This window comes from Lycorma delicatula, chromosome 10 (genome assembly GCF_047948215.1).
Source record: "Lycorma delicatula isolate Av1 chromosome 10, ASM4794821v1, whole genome shotgun sequence".
In the NCBI taxonomy this organism is placed as follows: Eukaryota; Metazoa; Arthropoda; class Insecta; order Hemiptera; family Fulgoridae; genus Lycorma; species Lycorma delicatula.
The window spans coordinates 3,358,955-3,381,457 of NC_134464.1; the positions used below are offsets into that span (position 1 = coordinate 3,358,955).

The window sequence follows — 22,503 nt, forward strand, 5'->3', positions numbered from 1 at the left end:
ACTGTACCGAAAAATTGCAGACTGTGCTATTTGATGTGTACTATACCCTAGCATACCTGTTGAATTAGCCATACAGGCAATTAAAAGTAAATAGGATGAAATTAAGGAGTTTGCCATTATAAAATAAGAAAGTTTTATTACTGGAATTAAATTATGTATAAATAAAACATTTTTCATGTTTTAAGATAAATCTTATGAACAATGTTATGAGTTAGCCATGGGATTGCCTATTTTACATGTTTGGCAAATTTGGTGATGGAATTCTGCAATCCCAAATAATAACCAAATTGAAGGGTGAGATGGCTTTCTGTAAAAGACATGTAGATATTTTATTACGTTTACCGGAGAACCAAATTGATGAAACACTGAATGAATTTAACAAATATCATAAGGACATTAAATTCACAAAAGAAGTGGAGCATGATAAAAATTTAGTTCTTGATATGACTGTATTCAATTGGAATGGAAAATATACAGTAATTGGTATGCCAAGAGGACTTCTTTGGGAATATATTTAAACCATCTGTCAGCCGAGCAGATGTCATATAAAGGCTGCAATAAAAAATTTTGCAGATAGAGCTCTAACATTTACTAACCTGATGGACAAAAGGAAAATAAAGAAACAAAAAATCTTTTATTAAAAAATAATTATCCCACAAAATTAGTTTGCAGTGTTTTCCATGATAGCATTTTTAAAGTATGTAATTCTAAGGGTAACAACAACAATAACATCACGGTAGAGTTGGTGAAGGATGAAAGCAGTAATAAGCACTATTTAACTTCCATATGTACATAATTTGTCAGAAAAAATTAAAAATATTTTGAAACAAGGTTTCAAAGTGCCATTTAAAAACTTCAACTATTTTAACCACATTTTCTCAAAATTAAAACCACCAATTGAAAAATTCAAACAATCTAATGTAGTGACTGCCAGGAACAACCCATGCAATACTTAAAAAAGCGTTTGGAGGTGTATATATATTGGAGAAATGAAGTTGCAGCATTATCCAAACACAAAAGAGAAAGCAAACACAGATTTAATTATAAGGAAGTAAATAATACTAGGAGACTAATTCTTAAACTGATTCACATCATCAAATGTAAAAATTCTATCAACAATAGGTCGGATATTAATGATTTAAGTGGATTATTGCTAGTATAATGTAATATATTTAATCTATTATAAATAAAGTAATAAATGTTGTAATGAATGTTACTATATAAGATTAGATATTGGTTTATAAAGGAATGGCTATTCTGTTTAGTTATATGATGTGCTAATCATTGCTATCAAATTTTCCAGTTTAGGTAAATAATAAAAGTGAGGAGTATAAGCTACTGTGTTAATGTATATTGACCAGTCCAATTGTGTGGATCATATACAAGGCATGTTTTTAAAGTAAGTACCATTTTGAAATTCCGCCGCTGCTATGCTGCAGTTGGCATTCCACACAGGCACACTATGTACCCGAATTTGTTGGCAAGCCACAGACACCATTACGGAAATATTCGATTGTGTCTACGTTTGTTTGTGAGTGTTTAAAATGCCTCCGCTGATCAAGAATCCTGCCTACTGTGAAGTACATTGTGTGATTCGTTTTCTTAGTGTGAAAGCAGCTGAAATTCACCTTCAGCTGCAAAGTAATTTACTAAATAATTTCCTTAAATAAGATAATTAATCAAATTGTCACAGACGATGAAACATGGGTGGCTTATATTACACCGGAATCGAAGCAGCAATCCATGGAATGGTGGCATTCAACATCACCCAAGAAAGTGAAGTTTAAGCCTACAATTTCGGCCTGGAAAATCATTTGTATGGTGTTTTGAGACAGGAAGGGAGTGTTGCTGGTGGAGTTTTCGCCTCGTGACACAATAAACTCCACGATGTATTGTGAGACCTTAAAAAGACTGCACTGTGCAATCCAAAACAAAAGGCCTGTGGCATGCTGACTAAAAGAATCCTTTTGCTTCATGATAATATCCGTCTACATGCGGTTAATCAAACTCAAGAACTCATCGCATCATTTGGCTGGAAACAAAATGATCATCCTCCATACAGTTCCGATCTTCTCCTCCGCCTCTTCCTCCTCCACTATTTTAATTTCCGATATTTCCAAATTAGTGTAAATATCAGATATTGAATGTTTATTAACAAAAAGATGGTCAAAAACATTAGAAAAACCCAATTTTCCATTTTTATAATATCTGAATTGTTCAGAAAATCTGGTTTTGAAAGATCTAATGATCTTACCTATATAAATATGGTCACTGTCATTACATTTTATTCTGTAAATTCCACTCAAATTATATACACTTTGTGAATCAGTATGTCTAATGTTTTTTTTAAGTATTTTATTATATCAGTGATTTCCAAACTGTGCACTGCGGCCTCTTCACAGGGGCGCTGCAAAATTTTATAAAAGCTTCATAATTAATTGAATCAATACATTTATAATTATTAATTTAATGTTAATAAAGTAAAAAAAATAATGAAGATACGTCATTTTTATCTCTTACTTACGAGTGTCATATTTTTACTTACGGTAGGGTGCTGCGGAAAATATTAATTGAAAAAGGGCACCGCGACTCAGAAAAGTTTGGGAACCACTGTATTATGTGATTGTTTGTCTGGTATGCAGGTTTAAATTTATTTTAGTCATAAACCTTTGTAATATTTTCAACTATGCTATCAGTATATACATATTTTAAATATACATTGTCAATTTTTTGTGTTTCATTTATTGGTATTAGACATGTATTATTGTTAATTTTTAATATTTGTTTTTTGTATATATTATCAATTAAAAGTTCACTATAACTATTATGTATAGCAATTTGTTTTATAATATCTGTTTCTTTAATTTATTTTTTGTTTTATTATATTGTGTGTAATTAATTGCTCTATTAACCATGTTTGTATATGTATTAGTTTTGTGCGACCATGAATGATTTGAATACTATGTATTGTGGTTTTATTAGTGGGCTTTCTATATATTAGTGGTTTATATATATATATATGTATGGGTATATTCTATATACCCATATGGTTTATATATATATATGGGTTTTCTAGTATTAGTGGGATTTCTATATACTGATGTTATAAAATTATTATTTTAATAAAACATCAGTATATAGAAAACCCACTAATACTAGAAAACCCATATATATATATATATATATATATATATATATATATATAAGATTTTTAATTAATTTTTTAATTTTTAGGGTTTCCGTACACCAGAAGATCTTTTAGATGAATTGGAGGCTGAAGGAGAAGAATCAGTTAGTGGTGGTATGGGTTTAGGTGAAGGTGAAGGGCAAAAAGATGTATCAGATCAAATAGAAAGTCAAGATCAGTTAGAAGATGCGAATCCTAAAGGTGAAAAACATGAAGAAGAAGACAGAGATTGCAAGGTTATTTACTGTTTTTGTTTTACGGATGGATGTATTTTTTATGTTTATCAACAAATTCTATTTGTATTTAATATAATAAAAATGTACTATTATCTTAATAAGTATTATGTGTGATGAATCTGATGATCAGTTGTTTTAAAACCAATTGTTCTTTTTCTAACAGGAAGAAGAAAAAGGTATTGAAATGAGTGATGATTTCAGTGGGAAACTTCAAGATGTAGAAAAGGAAGATGATGAAAATGAAAGCAACAGAGAAAGTGATAAAGAAGAAGAACCCGACAAAGAGATGGGTGAAACTGAAAAAGGGGCTGAAATTTTAGATCAACAGGTAATAATACCAACAACTGTATTTTGTATGTTCAAGTTTATTTATTTTTATTTTTATTTTTATATTATTTTATCAGGTTTGTATTATTTAAAACAAAGATTTAAATTAATAGCAGAAAATAATAGATCTTCAAAAAGTCATACGATTAAATATTCACACTTTTAAAAAAAAGCTGTCAGATAAATATCCAAATAATTTCTGTTAACAAGGAAATTCTGTCTATGAGATAGCATTGATAACAATGGTAGGAAATACAATATTTCACTTAGTTAATATGGTAGGCAGTCATCATTTAAGTTTTAAACAAGCACAGAGATGTCTTTTTAGATAGCTTGAGTGTGTTTTAATTGTAATTGTATATATATGTACAAAATTGTAAAATGTACAGTTGTGTGTAATTTAATATCTCATTTCTAGGAGACTTTAAGGCAGTCAAGTCTTTTGATTGACTGATGTAATTTTTTTTCTATATGTAGTAGGTTCTCGATATTCTGACAATATCGGGCAGCCCTGGTGTCAGATTACCAGAATTTGTCGGATTACTGGTATTATCCTAATTTCATTGGAATAACAAACAGAAAATGTTAGGTACATTAATATACATTTATTAATTTGAATAACTGATGTCATTTGATTAAGAAAATAGCAATAATGCAATTAACTACTTAGTTATAGAAAAATACTGGTCAATAGTCTTTTGTTTTTTTACTTTTATGGACAGTTTAAAATTATTTTCTCGCAAACGTTTTAATGTTAAAATCTTGGCAGCTGCCACTTCATTTTCTTCAGCCCTCTTGATGCGCAAGTTAAACACGCTCAAAGCACTTCCATGACTTACAGTACTAATTGATGGCAACGGTATCATGTTTTCGCTGTCATCATCATCTTTGTTCTGATCCAACACATCTTCAATTACCTCCCAGTTGGTCATCAGTTGATAATTTTCTTCTTCAATTCCGGTCAGCTATTCAGTCATTTACATAATTTTGTGTCAGTTTTTGAGTCATCCTGATTGCACAGTTGTGCTGCAACTCTGTAATGTTTATTTCAGCATCAGGACTGAAATCACTACTTTTGGATGTTGTAGGTATTTGTTCATTTTCCATTGGTTTTTTGCGTTTTCATATAAATGTAAGTTGGTCGCAAATTTTTCCAAAAGCACACTATTGTTTTGGCAAGAATCTTTTGTCATGCTTGTGTGAAATCAAACATGAAGTCTTAAAGATTTATTTTTGTTAAATATTTAAAATAGGCGTATTTTCTGATTTACTCATTACACTATACAATAGAATCTTTTTGTAATTTGTTTTAACCAGTTGGATTACATTTTGATCCATTGGCTGAATAATAGCCATAACATTTGGAGGAAGAAATAAGACATGAATAAACCCATCTTTACTTTCTAGTCTTCCTTATTTCGGTACCCTGTACAGTTGTATAAAAGTAACAGTGCTTTTTCTGGTTTCTGTCTTTGTTTAAGGAATTGTTTTTACTGATGACATGAATTACTCATTAAACCATTCAAACACTACTTCCCTTGTCATCCAAGCTCGACTTTGATTTTTGTATTTTACAGGAAGTCAAGTTAACAAGCAATTTGAGTTTATGGGTACCACTCACATTTGAACAAGGCATGAACATAATTCTGTATTTTGGTATTTTGCTACCTGAAGCGCTTTTTCCAGCACAATGGATGAATGTTTTTTTCAGTAGTAGCCTCCAAAATTACCCACTCATCAGCATTATAAATCTGGTCAGGTTCAAGACCCAACTCTTGGACTGTCTTCATAAATTTCTCTTTATATGCCTCTTTACGACAGTAAAATGGCAGGAAAGTTCTCAACTGTGGTGGTTAATAAACGAATTCTATAGTACTTCTTGAATTTGTCAAACCACTCATTATTTGTGTGGAAATCTTTCTCTGTATGCTCGCTCTGTATGAAGTAAGAAGTTGATTAATAATATTGTGGTAATTGTCAGATTTTTGTTTGCTGAGAAAACTTTTGCAAACGTCTTTAAATGAAGCCCAAGCTGCACTTTCTACATTATTTAGCATTGAGTTAGATACATCATCTTTGACCAACTCTCTTATTTGAGGACCAACAAATTTTCCTTCTTTAATTTTTCCTTCACTTACATTTGGAAATTTCTGCCTGATCTACAAATCTCCAGGACTATCCTTCATTGCTTTTACAAAATTTTTCATTAGTCCTAGCTTGATATAGAAAGGAGAAAATAGATATTTCCCACAGAAAATATTTCTCTGGGTTCAACTAAGGGCTCATGAATAATATTTTTCCTATTTGGAGTTAAGTTGTCTCATTTCTTCCACTCTTTGGTAACATAATGTTTATCCCTAGCTTGGCTGTCCCATTTGCAAAGAAAATACATGTACTTAGTATAGCCTAGCATGCCTAACAAAATAGCTATAACTTTCAAATCGCCACATTTTGCAGCTATGTCCCAAAAAAAAAATAAAAAAATACTAAAAATAACATTTTTTTATAATTTATTTTTTCAAGAATGTCTTTCATCACATCGTATGTCTCTTTCAAATTAATACCATAAATGATTGTGCAGTAGAACCATTTTTAAACTATACTTGGATAAATCTATGAAAAGGTGTCAGTCCTCAGGTTTATGAACTTTTCCTAACTGCAACAAAAGCTCAGCAATATTTATGCAATAAACCAAACTATTTTCATCAATAAAGTACTGAGAAAGTTCTTTTTGTTGGCTTCAAAAGCATGAAATTTTTGTATTTTTTTAAAAAGTAAATTCCAACCTTGCAGTCTTGATCCTAATAGTTCAGCCAAATGGCAAAGCCTTCCATGTACCTTTCAGCCATCCTCATAAATATACAGAAGAGCTAGTGCATACTATATGAGGAGCCCTTGTCTTATCCTGATCACCAATTTTACATTGAAAGTACAAATGATATGCTGTTTTAATTAAAGGTGTAATGTTTTTTCCATTTTATTTTACAGTAAACTCATCACATACATAACAAAAGGCATCCGCATCATTTATACAATTTTGAGGCATTATGCCACTGCACTGTTAACAAACTTAAGACAGCAATAAGACTGAACAAAATTAATTCATTCCTAAATCCAGTGCTTAATACAAACAACACAGCTGTGTTTTCAGCTACATATTTTGACCTGCACAGACATGATTAATCTTGTCCATGAAGGCTCACTCTTCAGTGTTAGATATGATGTCATAATATGTGATTATGATATGATTTAATTCTTTGTCTAGTATTGTTTATTTATAGCTTACAAATTATGTTAACAAAGTTAAACAATAAAAAATGAGCTAACAAAATACAATACACAAGCTTAAAATGTTAATTATACGTTGAAAAATGAAAAAATCCTTTCATTAAAGTTTAAAAATGTTTCAAAAATGGTAGGTAACAGAAAGATTTTGAGTTCATATTCGTTTTCAGCAACAAAAAATAGATTAAAATTATGTATCGCATGTTAGGAAACAAAAATTATGTTTATCAGTGTTATTGGCATACAATTGATTATTTATATCGCCTGTAAAGAATTCAGCTCTTGTAATGTAAAAATTGTTTGTATATGAGAACCCCAAAAAAAAAAAAAATTGAATATTTTTGTGGACAAGTGGGTTGGCAGTGCTACACTCTCTCCATTAGGTATGTTCATTAGACACTCTCTCTGCTCAGTTGTCCAGGTACCATTCATGAAGAACCATCGCAGTGGGCAGAGTGATTGTTTTCTTAAGCCCCTCCCAATAATCTCAGCAATTTTGCAATGACAAACTTTAAGAGGTAACGTGCCGACATCAAATTCTGTTTCCTGTTAAAGAAAACAGTTTCAATATTTTAGGAAGCTTATGGAAAGAAGCTCTAAGCCAGGCAAGAATTTATGAGTGTTTCAGAAATGGCCAAATGTCACTTGAAGATGAACCCTTTTTGAACAGCCCATCAACATCTAGAACAGACAAAAATGTTCAAAAAGTGCACAATGCTATTGTATTTGATCATTGTTTGTCGATGAATTGGAGGAAATAACGACTTCATGCCAGAGATTTAACTGAAGCCAAAGATCTAATCCTAACTTAAGATTTGAAAGTGAGATGCAATGCAGCAAAGTTTGTTCACAACTGTTTTCCAATGATCAGAGGGAGAACCATCTGAGCATATGCCAAGAACTGAAAGAACAGGCAAAAACTGACTCTTATTTTTTGCCATAAGCCATAACAGGGAATGGATCTTGGTGTTACAGTTATGACCCTGAAACAAAACAGCAGTCCAGCCAGTCGAAGACAGCTTCATTGCCCAGACCAAAAAAAGCACAGCAAGTGAAATCAAATTTGAAGTCCATGGAGGCCTGTTTTTTCAACATCAAAGAGTCATTCATGCTGAATTTATACCTCAGGGCATCAAAGTGAACTAATATTACTATCTGCAAGTGCTGAAGCAATTGCATAAGGGAGAGAGAAGAAAGGACCTGAAATGTGACGATGAGGGGACTGGCTGCTTCATCATGACAATGCACATACCCACAAAGCGTTGAAAATCAAACAGTTTTTGATAAAAATGGCGTGACAGTGGGTTCTCACTCCCAGCCCCTTGGAACTTCTTATTCCCAAAAATGAAGAAAGTCCTAAAGGGAACGTGTTTACAGGACATACAAGAAATTAAGGAAAAATTACTGGAGTCACTAACAGCATTAATTCAGAAGAATATAAAAAATGTTTCAAACGGTGGAAAAACCGTCGAGACAGGTGTAGTATATCCATCTAATGGACAGTATTTTGAAAGGGACTGATGTTTTCAACATGTTAACTTACATAAAAAAATTCTACTCTTGTTTCTTAAATTTGTCTTTATTTTAACTTTTTATGATGATATTGCAGTCATCCAGATTAATGTTTTGATAATAAATCTATTTACATAGTTTTGTTTCTTCTCTTGCTTTGGTCCAGACGATTCAGATTCAAGTCGTAATCTGAATTTTTCACTTCTTTTCTCATTATAAAAAATAATTTAATTTTAACTGTGGTGACTTCTGTTATAACTTCAGCCTGAAGAATTATTTGCAACCTATTAATTAATTCTGCTACTGGAAAATTGGATGTATTGGTAATTAATTAACATACAATATTGTGGCAGTAATCATCACTCAACATTATCATGTAAGGGATTCTTTTTATTAATAATGCAATTTTTTTCAGGTTTGGGGCAGTGATTCAGAAGATGATGTTGATGAAAATGATAAAGATTGGGAAAAAGAAGAAGGTAACAGAGGTGAACAAATCGGTGAAAAAGAATGGGGTGCACAAGAAGAAGGAAAAAAAGAACAAGAAGATGAACTATCGGATGATAGCCATAAAGACTGTGAACAAAAAAATAAAGAAATAAATGAAATGGAAGATAAAAATATTGATGATAATCAAATCGATCCGTATCATGGTTAGTATATGTTATGTTGTATTATCATTATTTTTTTTATTTCTTGGTGATTTATTATTGTATTTGTCTTCACTTCTGAAAAATATTTACTTTTTGAATGATTAGAACCAGTTTTATTTTCTATCTAAGCTAAAACAAAGTAATTTATTAATCCATTTCTAATAATATTTAAGATTAAAATATGTTTTAATTTTTAACTGTAACTGGACTTTGTGACTTGCAAGGTAGTGTAACAATTAAAATGACTTTTTATTTGTACTGCTGCAATATTAAAAATAAATATAACTGAGTCATTTCATTTTTACTTATTTGTGTAATAAATACTACAAAATAAGGTAGTCTAAAAAGTAGTGAGTCTTTTGTACATGAGGTGGCGTTAGTTTTCTAAATCGAGTCACAGTGGGTTAGGCCGAATGTCATTTGACAGCTGGCAGTTGAAGCTAGTAGATGTGAAAAAAGTGTTGGAATTCTTATACTTAGGTGTAAGATATTGCACTGTGAAGATGAGTGAACCTTTCACAAAACTGCACTGCATTTTACAATTTTATTTTGATAAAGGTGATGCTGCGTAGCCTGTGAAGAAATTTATGTTATTTATGGGCATGATATGTTATCAAGGCAAAAGTCAAAAGATGGTTCAGTCGCTTTCATTCTGGAAATTTTGATGTCCAAGATGCTACTTGCAGTGGGCAACCAATCACAGAAAAAGTAAATGATATTCTGTCAAAAGTCGAGGAAGACTCGATTATGTAAGCAGTCATAACATCACTAATTATCTAAACATCCATCACCAAACAGTGTTAAAGCATTTGAAGAAAGCCGGCTAGAAAAAGAAACTCGGTGTTTGGGTGTTGCATGATTTGACTCACAAAAATTTACTCTATTGAATTTTTATCTGTGAATCTCTACTGAAATGTAACAAAATCGAGCCATTTTTTAAGAAATTAATCACAAGTGTAAAAAAGTGGATAACCTACAACAAGAATATGTGAAAATATAACGGTTGAAGCGAGGAGAAGCTCTACAGTCTGTGGCAAAGCCCATATTGATGCCCAGAAAGGTTATGCTGTGTGTTTGGTGGGATTGGTAGGGCATTGTGCATTATGAGCTGCTGCCGCCAGGCAGAATGATAGACTCAGACCTGTACTGTTGACAGTTAGCACAATTACACCTAAACAATTCAAAAGAAACAGTCTGAACAGTTTTCTGGTCAACAGAAAAGATGTATATCATGCTGACAACACCAGATTGCATACATCTTTAACAACCTGTTAGAAATTGAGAGAACTTGACTGGGAGGTTTTATCGCATCCACCGTATAGCCTGGTCCTGGTTCCATCAGACTTATCATTTTTTCGGACTCTAGAACTTACTAAATGGTATTAAGTTAGTTTCAAAAGAGGTTTGTGAAAACCTTGTATCTCAATCGCTGATCTCTATATAACTGGATAGGGGATCATTATGGCGTAAAATACAATTAAGTGTTCAATATTGAAGCGTACTCCAGTACCGCAAAATGAGCGGCTGGGGGAACTAAATAAAACCATTGTACACTTGCATGACTATAATCATGATGGTAGGGGTGTTTATTTTACTTAAGTCAGATAACAAAAAGAACAGTCATTTTCACAACACAAGCAGAAATTTACAGACAGTTGTAGAAAATTTATATGTAGATCAGATGTATAGTTATTTAGAGATCAGTGCACAAAATACAAAATCAGAACACTTCTACTGCATTGGTTTAAAACATGGTTTTATCCCTACTCTTAAAGTTACCTTTGCACATGCGCCATTTCATTTTATTTAGTTCTACCGCTCATTTAGTGCTCTAGTTTATGCTTCAAATTTTACCAATTGCAATACATGGAATCCCCTATCCAGTTATATAGAGATCAGTGATCTCAATGTTTTGACCAGAAACCACAGAAGATCTATAGCGATGGGATTATGGTGTTACTGGAAAAATGACAGAAGGTGATCGAAAAAAAATGGTGAATATGTGCGCTCATATTCTTATTTTCCAATAACAATAAATGCATTCTGAATTTTGGTCTTCAAAAGCTCAATACTTTTTAGATATTATGTATTTTATAGTTGACTTCCAACTGTTTTTTACGTAACAACTTCATTACTTTCCATTTAGTCTTTTAATTGTGATTGAATAACAAACACACTAACAGTTTTTAAATTCAAATATTTGTTTAGTTTTTAGTCATTTTGTTTTTTTCATTATTGCTTTTAATATTACCTTTTGAATATTTTTTATTGTTCTTTCTTGAATTTATTTTGATATTCTAGTTTTTACTTAGATTTTAATGTAGTTGTTTTTCCATCTGTTTTTTTTTTTAATTTAAGTTTTACCGTAATGAAAATGAAGTAATATGTTAAATATTACTACATTCTACTTTTTATTTTATTAGGTCATCAGCAGCCTGAGCCGGAACCAGAACCTCTGGATTTACCTGAAGATTTACAGTTAGATGATGGTGAAGCTAAAGACCAGGAAGAACAAAATATTGAGGAAGAAAACCCATTTGATGTAGACAAAATGAAAGGTATGATGATTCATTTAATTTTGTATATTAGTTTCCCCTACTAATTTTAGATGGTGTATTCCATAATATCTTATTTCCTGTAGAAGGGGTACATTATTTTGTTGTACAATATTTGTCTCTGTATTACATCTGTGACAGTTGTTTGGCACCAGATGATTCAGAAGCACCAATCATGGCTGATATTTTTGATCCAATTTGTATTTGACCTATTTAAAGAAAGATAGACCATAAAAAAGGGGTTTTAAAAAAGAAAGAAGACAAGTTATTTCACAGAAAGACTCCCCCTCTAATCTAGTTTAATGTGTTTCCCGTTAATAATAAAATTACTCGTTCAGAAATAGTATTTCATATTAAGATTTATATTAAAATGAGAAAAAAAAATTTTTTGTTATAATTTAATTATGTTATTTAATGTTTAGAACGAAATGAACCTGATAAAGAAGAGGGTGGTATTGAAGAAGAAAAAAAGGATGAAGATAAATCAGATATAGTTGATTTAGACAGTAGTGATGGTGAAAATGAAGAAAGTAATCAAGGTGAGGAGCAAAGTATGAATGTTGAAGAACAGGATGATGCAATGGCAGAAGAAGAAAACAAAACTGCAGAAGATGGTTAGTTTATGATTCTTTCTCCATTTTCTTGTTTGTTTGCCCTTCCTCATTCTAATAACTTCTGAGTCAGAGTTTCCTATAGTTTGCATGATTATAGAATAAACATTTGGGGAAGCCTTGGGCTTCTTACAGGGTATTTTAGTTTTTCTATGATTTTGTCCAAATAAAAATTTTAATTATAAATAGCCAATTATCATGTAAATAGAAGCCGTACTGTGTCTAACCAAAAAATATTTACTATATAATTTTAGTACCGATTGTTTCTACACGATAATGTTTGTAAATTTTATTTTTTGGCATAACACATTCAGTAATTTGTATTGTGCTTTAAATGATATTTACTGAAAATAATTTTTTGCGTACTAGAAATTAGCCCGTTAAACCGTCTGATTTTTTCTCCATTTTTTTAATAAGCCTTTTTTTCTATACATCCTTTCAGTTTTTTATGGAATTTGTTATGGACTTTTCTTTTGAATTACATTAGGATTCCTAATGTGAATATTGGGTTGCATTTACAATCCAGTTTCCATTCTCTGATCAAATTGCTTCTCTTGTATATCACCAAATTTAATGATATTGTATGTGAACTTTTAATATGTCATTAGATCAAATAAAAAGCTTAAAGACTATTTTAAATTGATTGTTAATTTTTATAATTCAGCCTAACGTGAATTAATTATTTTTTTGAGGTTGTAATATCTTATTGCTGGCAGTATATCTTTTAATTATGTACCTAAGAAAGTTTTCTCCTTAATATTATTTCCATTAAGAATTAAGAAAATTTATTTTATTTTTTTTCAATGAATTAATTTTTTTTATTGAATCTCTTGTATTAAGTATTCTTTGACTGAATTATGAACAAGTAATTGAAATCAACCTATTCAAAATTTTCAACAGTAAACTGTGTATTTGGTGATAACTTTTTTTAATAGTACCCTGAAGAATCGTTAATGTAGAACTTATCATGTTGCGAAAAGAAAAACTTTATTTAATATGATTTAAAGTATTTATACTTAAATGTGTAATCATTAAACTTATAACATTTTAGTTAAAAGGTCAGTTAGGATCGTATAGACTACCCTAACACTTTTATTTTATATTTTACAGTATAAATTAATTTAAAAATTTACTTATTTACCCCATATATTAAACTTTTTTCATTACCTTTATGTTATTTTCTGTTAAATTTTTAAACTATTATCAATTATACTTCAGGTGGAAAAAAAGATGAAGATAAAACTGGTGAAGAACCTAAATCTGAGACTGAGGATAATAAAGAAGATGAAATTGCTAAACCTTCAGAAGACACACCAAGCGAGCAACTAGCTGAAAGTGCCCAGCAAGCAGTTGGTTCTAAAGATCAGGTAATATTTAGTTAAAATATTAATCGTTTTTTTTAAAATGCATTTAAATAACATTTTGTTTCTTTTTTTTTTAATTAAAAATTTATTAAATATGAATTTTTGCGCTTGAGCACACTTACAAATAAAAAAAAATTAATTTCTTTAATTAGCATGTTTTCAAAAAATAATCATTTGTTAAAACAATAAATATTATTATTTCATAGTTGTTGATGAACTGCATACTTTTTTTAATAAGTATATTTATTGGAATTAAAAATGCAAAACTATTGATAGTATGTAATTTTTCAGTACATTTATAAAATTTTTTCACAGCTAAACTTGAAGAATGTTTTGTAGCAATCTCAGATGCTTTGTCATGAAATAAAACTTAATTTTCAACTTGTATCTATAAAGGCACTTAAAATAATTTGCCGTATTAATTTTTTTTTTCTTAGCCCACTGGGTTAACTCATTGCAAATCAGTTGTTTAACAGCTGATTTTCAGTCAAAGGTTCTGAGGTTCAAATTCTAGTATAAGTTAGTCGCTTTTATACAGATTTGAATACTAAACAGTGGATATCTTGACCTGTGGTTGGGGTTCAATTAACTACACAACTCAGGAATGGTTGGCCTGAGTCTGTACGAGATTACACCTCGTTTCCATGTCATACATATCTTCATCTTATTGGTCTGGGAGGGGGTTGCTTATTGTTCACTAGTTGAACAGATTGCAATGTAAACATTAGGAAAATAAAAAATATTTATTTTGTTTTTGTTGTTACTTATTCACCTCTGGTCTAATTTTTCTTAATTTTTTGTTAATGTGACAAGTATTTATTAAAAAGTTTATATGGCGATTTATCTTATGAGTTTCATGTAATTATTTACATGAATTCATTTAATTATTTCAAAAATGTGTTTATACACTAAATATTTTTTTTAGAATGTTATCTGTCAGCTATTTTATTAACTTTTTGATAATTGAACTATTTTTATCAATTTAATGACAATTTGATTGAAATAATTTTTTGTGCTAAAAATGTCTTAACGATCACAATTTTTGAAATGGCAAGGCCCAAATTACTGAAGCTTACATATGATAAATTTGTAGCTTTTAATCATTACTTTTAATTTCGTTAGGTCACTAAACAGTCAGAGACTATTGGAGATTCAAAGGAATTGCAGCCTGAAGATACTGGTATAAGTGAAGGCTCAGAAAAAGAAGGTGTTGGTCAAGCACAAAACGAAAGAGAATCGCATGCAGGACAAGGTGGTTCTTCAACTGAACCTGTTGAAGCTTTAAAATGTATCAGTCAAGAAGAGAAACGGCGAAGACCTGGTGATACTGAAGATGATCGTGCTCTTGGTATTCTAATTTCGTTTTTTAACTATTAATTTATTTGTCTATTTATAATTTTTTTTTTAGCATTATGGAATTTTTTGTGAGTTTCTGTAGGTTACTTTTTCTGTAATAAACCTAATGATGATTTTTGTTTTAGCAGTCTGTGCATTAATAAAATATTTTAGTTCTACACATATATCACCAAAATTCATTAAACTACCATTGCAACTACTCACTTTTTCTTTACCTACTTCTTCAAAGTCTATTTTATTACTTCATTTTAGTGCTGTCCTTTTTCTCTTATATGAGGTGTGACAATTTTATTTCTGAAATTTAATTGTAAAAAACATACATACAGTACTGGATATTAGTGGTAATTGTCACCTTCAAAATACTTCTATCATCTGTATATCTATTTAGATGATTGTGTTCCCATTTCTAGAAAGATTCCTGAAATTTTGCTGGAATACTTTCTTGTTTCTTTATAACACTGTGTTGGATGTCAATGATATCAGAAAATCTTTGTCTTTTTAACTCTATCTTTATTTTTGAAACAGCCAGATATCATTGAGGGCAAATTCAGGTGAACAGTCAGGATGGATAAATTCAGGGATTAATTTTTTGATCAGAAGCTGTCTTACAATCAGTGCGATATGACTTAGGACATTGTTGTGATGGATAAGTTACTTGTCAGGTCATAGCTTGGTCTTTTCCTTTGAACATAATCTTCTTAGTACTATTAATTGCATGCTAGTGACTGTCAGAACATACCGATCTCACACTCTGTTTCCATTTGTATTTTTTTTGTTTTAGGTAACTCACTTCTGGAGATGTCATTCACACATTCTTCCTGATATTTCAATCTCCTGTGTCATCAGAAGCACTTTACTTTTTCAAAGCATTTACATCTAATATCGCTTTTAATAGTTCTAACTTTTCAATAGCGCTTTGTTGATTTTCATATAAAATTATATACTAACACACACTGGTCTAAATATTTATTATTCACTTTTGTGCCAAAGTTACACAAATCTTTAATCTTTTTACAATGGCCTGTTACCCAATATATCTATTGGGATGGGTTTAACTGTATAGTTAATAAACACAACGGTTACTCACATGATTCTAACCAAATCATGGACAACCATTGACATTCTAGTAATTAAATTATCTTAACCTTGTATAACATTTTACTATCTTTCAGTATTGTTTTCCTTTTCTCCTGGTATACTGTTTGTGTCCATTTCTTAAATCTTTTCATTTTTTTATTTTATCATTTACTGGTTTTTTTTTAATATTTCATCTGTTTGGTAAGAAATAAAAATATAATTTATACTTTTCTCATTAAAATTCATCTCTGAAAGAAAGTAATAAAAATTCTAAAAAATAAATTAAGTTTCTGTTCAGATTCTATTTAAAAAAAATTACTTTGCAGAATTTCTTATTTTTGTACAGGTGATGTAAGTGAACCGTTAAAAAAGAAAATAAAAACAATGAATGCAGAAGATGATCAAAGAGAATTGAAAGAAACTACACGAGATGAAGGCATTAAAGAAGACAATACAGCTGATTTATATCAGCATGTTAGTGAAGCAAATAAAATGGAAACTGATATTCAAGTCATGGATGCTGCAACTAAAGTACGTACACTTTTAGAACTGTTGCGGTTTTTTAAATTTAGTTAGCACTTTATTGTGTAAGTATAATTTTTTCAAGAGCCATTTAATATTTAAAGACATTATTATGCAACGGTTAACATAAGTTATTTCTGTAAATTTTTTCCCTTTATATTCTTGCATCATAATTTTCACTTGTTCTTTTGTTTGAAAATGTTTTACCGCTGCAAGTTTTTTAAATGGATGATAGAATCATATAAATATGGACTAAAGTTTCAGTTTATAAGCAATTTCCAGCCGATTCAACTGTCACTTCTGTAGCATATAACATCATATTTGTTATATGATGTCGGCATCTGTGAAACTCATCTCTATGTTTTTCAGTAATTTAGATTTCAGTTTTGTTGTTCAATAAAGATGGCATTCAAAATGCCAATGAAGATGACATTAAGTAGAAAATGTTCAGGTATTTAATTTATACCGTGTATGTATGATATTACTTTTGTTTGTTACTAACAGATTACATCGCTGTGTTTGATAAAATAAAAATTTTAAACCACAGAATGAGCTTTATCAAAAATTGGAATGGAGACTTGAATTATTCTTTCACTTTTTATAGTCTTACATGACTTTTCATATTGGCTTACCGCACATATATCTAGTGCTGAGAAACTGCTTACGCTAACAAAAATTAAAATTAAAAGAACTCAAATATACAATATCCATGTTAGTGTTTGGCAACCTAAATTAGTGGTGGTTGCTGTAAATTTGTGGTTAAAAATTCATTTTTTATATTTTATATGTCCTCAAAATTGTCAAACAATACACATCAGAACCTAAATAGGCAGACAACATACCATAATTTAGTCAATTTACTCATCATGAAAATTCATTTATGCGTTTTTTCTAAAACCTAACTATTTGCATGTTATATACTGAAAATGATTGTAAAGTAAGATATATTTAACACTTAGCATATAAAACATGTAGTTTAGTTTTAAATAAATTAACTGATTTTTATTTTTATTTTTTGCTTTTATTTCTTTGTTTATTTTTAGGAACAAACTGAAAAACAATCCGTTCCAAATAAATTGGATGAACCTGCTGAAGAAATGAAAGATGATGATGATGATGATGTTGTTATTCTTGATGAAGGTAAATTTTTTCCTTTTATCATTTTCATTTATCTCTCATGTATAAATGACTTATGTGCAGGATTAATTTATAATGTTCATCTTAAATGGAATATTATTTTATTCATTTTTAATTTCTTCTTTAAATACGGAGGCTATACAGAAAGTAAATTCCAATTCGTTAATAAAAAACACCAATTGATAAAAAACCAGTTTATTATATACATCTTTTAGCTGCTTTTCTACATAATTGCCTTCCAAATTAAGGCACTTGTCCTATCTGAACAAGTTTTTGAACACCCTCGTCATAAGACTGTGCCACCAGCGAAATAAACCAGGTACCTCCTCTTCATTTTCAAAACACTGTGTCACTAACTATTTCTGTATGGAGGACTGTAAACAACTCCCATCAGAAATTGTTGATTTGGCATTGAGTACATACTGCATTATGCGGATGAGTATTGTAATCAAGAAATACGGTGCCTGAACTCAGTGTGGCACGTTGCTTATTTTGTATGGCCCTTCTCAATTTCTTCAATGTCTTGTATTAAGTTTCAGCATTCATTGTTATGTCTCTTTCCATAACATCAACCAAGATCACTCTTTTATGATCCCAAAAACCTGATGCCATCAGCTTTTTTGAAGAAAGTGTTTGATGGGCCTTTACAGATTTTCGGGGAGAACGTTGTGCCCCCTTGCATTGATTGAGCTTTTGTTTCCACATTAACAAATTTAACCCGTGTCTCAACGTCTGTTATGATACAGTCAAGGAGGAATTCATCCTTCTCGTTATGGCAACTGAAGGAAGGTTCATGCTGACCCATAATCTTTTTTTTTTGTATATTTGTCAGAAAAAAGCTTAGGCACCCAGCGAGCACAAAATTTATGGAAGCCTAACCTGTTGGTTTCGATCTCACACAACACTGTTAGTGATATGTATGAGGAAAAAATATGAATAATTGTGAATCTAAGATTTTCTCAAATTTTCTCACTGACACTTGCAATGAGTTCATCTGTGACAATTGAGGGTCGACCATTTGTTTCTTGTGAATGCTTCTTTGACCTTCCCAAAACATATGGTACCATTGTCTTCTGCACTGTCATTCATGGTATTCCCTTCATATACTGCATAAAGTTCACAATGAATTTCAGCAGTTGACAAGTTTTTTGCACTTCATAGTCGGCAGGAGTTTTTATAACAGCAGCTTCTTCAAACGAGAGCTTTGCAGGAACGAACAAGTGAGCGATATTTCTAGTAACTCTATTAGAATCGCACTAAACCAGGAATTTCAGCTATGCAAAGATAGAACCACTATCTCCATTCCTTCACGCCGTGCCAAGAACTGGAATTTAATTTCTGATTAGTCCTCATAAATAAATTTTTAATATCGATATTTTTTTCTTTTCAGATGAATATAAAGTCGAAGATGAATTTCCAAAAGAAAAATCAGCTGATAAATTGCCTGATAATTTAAAAGACTGTAAAGATGGTCAAAAGAGTAATGCAGATGGCAAAGATAAAATGGACATTGACTCTCAGGTTGAGGTAACTATTTTATTACCTATTTTTTAGTTGTTTATACAATTTTTTAGAATAAAACAGAAGTTATGAAAGTGATCTATCTGCAGATAGAAATGATTCACGATTTAGAAGATGCTTTAGTAGAAAAGCCCAATTCCTAAGCCCTCCCTTTCTGGTCACAACCTAACAAAAATAATTTAATATAAAATTTCAAATTTTTAAGTAAAATTTTACAGTTTTGAATTTTGATTTCTTTGGGGACTCATCTTTGAAGAAAATTGAATTTAACTGAAAACATAGGTAATATGTGTAATTTTATTTCTAAACTTTCAGTGTGATTTGGTTGAAAGATTAAAAAATTAAGTAATGAGGCAGTGCAGTGCCGCTCAAATTTATAGTAGCATTTTATATGGAAAATAATTAATAATGTGTGGCTGTAACATCTTTAAGCCACATGTTTATAATTGATATCATAATCATTCAAAATTATTTCCCATAAAGAATAATAGAAACATACAACTTGAACAGTGTTATGCTGTTGTACACTGTTTGTATCGTAGTTATTGTTTTATAGCATTTTTTTTATAATTTAATGGTTACTGTTTACAATTAAGTGTGAAATTCTTTTTAAAAAAAATTACAGTACTAATTTTTCTTTTTCCAACCTAATGCAAATTGAATTTTTCTTGACCAATTTATAAATAAATGAAAATAAGAAATTCTTCTTGGTGAACTTAATTCACTGTTGTTTTTGTTTTTTATTATTATGTTTTTGCTCAATATAAATACTATTTTAGTTTTATTTATTTATATTTCTTCACTTCTAGATTGAGGGAGAAGTTATTCAGACAGAAAGTGTTGCACGTACAGATGAATCCACATTTCACACAAAATGGGATGAGCTACATGATGATACCGTATTAAAGAAAATCAGTGCTAATGAATTTCGTGAACAGTTGGTTCAGAAAATTGCATCTTGGATTCAAGTAAGTACTTTTTTTATTGTTAATTTATTATTTTACTATATATATGTTCTTAATTTTATGACCAATGTGGTGATGAAGTGTACTTTCTTTCCCTTGTGATAGGAACCAGTGCTGTAACCATTTTTTAAAAATATTATAGCAAGTAATATGGATTAAATCTTGAAACATTCAAAAGTGTTAGGTTAAAAAGATTACGCCACGATCACAAGAAATGCTAAACTTGTTAGCATGTAGCCTTCTTGAACAGACCCTGCTTGATTATAGCCTGTCAGCCATATACCAACTTTTTAATTGCTAAGAAACAAGCGTGGAACCAAAAGTAATTTTGAAATATTTTTTATATGTTTTAATGATATACTGTAAAAAAATCTGAGTTTTACATTGTGCACAATGAAAAAATGATATGCTGAAAAAAAGAACTGCAAAATGGAACAAATTATAGTTAAAAATGGGTAATTTTGCACAAGCTAGAATGTAAATGACCTAGTACAGAATATTGAGAGATAAGACATATCTTACCTTAATTTTACCATGAAAGTACTTTTGTGGGATCCCACAACGTCAGTCATTAAATGTTTAATTAAATGTCTCTATCATTAACCTTACAGAGTACATAAAATTCTATTTCATTAATAACTTCTGATTTTTTCTTTTTATTATTATTATTGATTTATTATTTATTGTACATTTTTTTTTACAATCAAAGGTTAATAATTATTAATAAATCAATATATTTAAATTAAAAAAAAAAAGGAAATGAAGTCTGATTCGAACCGATGTGTGTATAAAAAAAGTTTTAAATGGTCTAAAGTTATAGAGTAATGGTTATAAAGTTACTCTATAACTTTAAACCATTTTTATTTTTGTATGTAACTGTACAAACAAGTACAGTTTCATATAACGTTTTTCAGATCATAATAAAACATTTTAAACTTTTTCTTCATTAAGCCTAAAATAATTTATTACAACACCTGTTTCCATGAATATATATTTCGTAAACAAAGGTGTTTTATAAATTTTTAATGTCTCAACACATTGCAAGTTCCAGATGTGAGCTATATTTGTAATTTGTTGCAGTGTAATTGATTATAAAATTAGGCGTAGCTCGCAGTGAGTCTTCAATTGAAAATGTTCTACTGCAGGCTATGCTTGCAGCTAGTCTGCAACGGGTTCATTTTTAATATCTTGCTAGTTTTTTGATTATTATTAAAAAAAAAAATTTGTTACAGCCGGCAACAACAGAAGAAGCATCTGATGCGTGGAATAAATTAAATGCCACTATTTCTAGTTTGGCATCTGAACTTAGTGAACAGTTAAGATTGGTTTTAGAACCGACTACAGCTTCTAGATTGAAGGGTGATTTTAAGACAGGACGTAGGATTAACATGCGTAAAGTAAGTTATTATTTAATAATAAAGATGTCTGCAAATTACACAATATCTAAGATATTATGTAAGAAAATTGTACTCTTAACTTTTTTTTTTTACATTAATAATTTTATTTATTATTTAGTTCTCTTGTGTATTACATGAAAATAATATAAATGAAATTAACATACTGTTATATTAAAAATATGCTTGTAAAAAATAAAAATAAAATTATGTTATTGTAATTACAATGGTCATTTTGTGAGTTAAGTATGTACTGTTGCTCGTGTTAATTTTGCTTGTTGGTGGTTTTTTATGTGTTATTGTGTGTTGGTAGTGGTTGTACGGGTGGAAGATCGAGCTACAATTGTACGGTTGGTTTTGAGTGATAGGTAATGTTTATGAGTGTTTTTTACATTCTTTGTTTTGCCCTGTTGGGCATAGACTTGGAAGGAACTAGAAATCAATCAGCTGTTGTGTGCCTTCACAAAGGTGCTTTTATAGGTTAACCTTGGAACGTCTGCCAGATTTGGCAGGTATTAGTTCCCATGCATTCAATTTTTGTACGTCAAGCTGAGTAAGGCCACCAGATTTGGTGGTTAATTTGTTGTTCGTGAATAGCAGTTCTTTGATAGTCATTTTCACGTGGTTAAAGTATGGTTTCAAAATCGACATATGAAATGGTGTCATAATAAAGAATTGAAGTTCCATAATAACAACAATAATAATAAGAGTTCGGATTCTATCGGCAATTCATCTTTTTCATCTACTATATCTTCATCTTCTTCAGCTGATGTTATTCAGAAACAGGATGTTACAAGAACA

General features: G+C 30.3%; 1 protein-coding gene across 1 annotated transcript in view; it reads left to right on the forward strand.

Moving 5' to 3' along the window:
- The window catches only part of LOC142331549 (midasin), a 640,891-nt gene that overhangs the window by 600,391 nt on the left and 17,997 nt on the right, over positions 1-22,503 (forward strand). The window contains exons 60-71 of the mRNA XM_075377535.1: positions 3,235-3,423; positions 3,587-3,751; positions 8,963-9,200; positions 11,624-11,758; positions 12,178-12,369; positions 13,585-13,733; positions 14,853-15,078; positions 16,510-16,694; positions 17,729-17,825; positions 19,213-19,349; positions 20,153-20,311; positions 21,541-21,705. Of these exons, the coding sequence (XP_075233650.1) occupies positions 3,235-3,423; positions 3,587-3,751; positions 8,963-9,200; positions 11,624-11,758; positions 12,178-12,369; positions 13,585-13,733; positions 14,853-15,078; positions 16,510-16,694; positions 17,729-17,825; positions 19,213-19,349; positions 20,153-20,311; positions 21,541-21,705 (2,037 nt within the window). The remainder of the gene's footprint in view (positions 1-3,234; positions 3,424-3,586; positions 3,752-8,962; positions 9,201-11,623; positions 11,759-12,177; positions 12,370-13,584; positions 13,734-14,852; positions 15,079-16,509; positions 16,695-17,728; positions 17,826-19,212; positions 19,350-20,152; positions 20,312-21,540; positions 21,706-22,503) is intronic.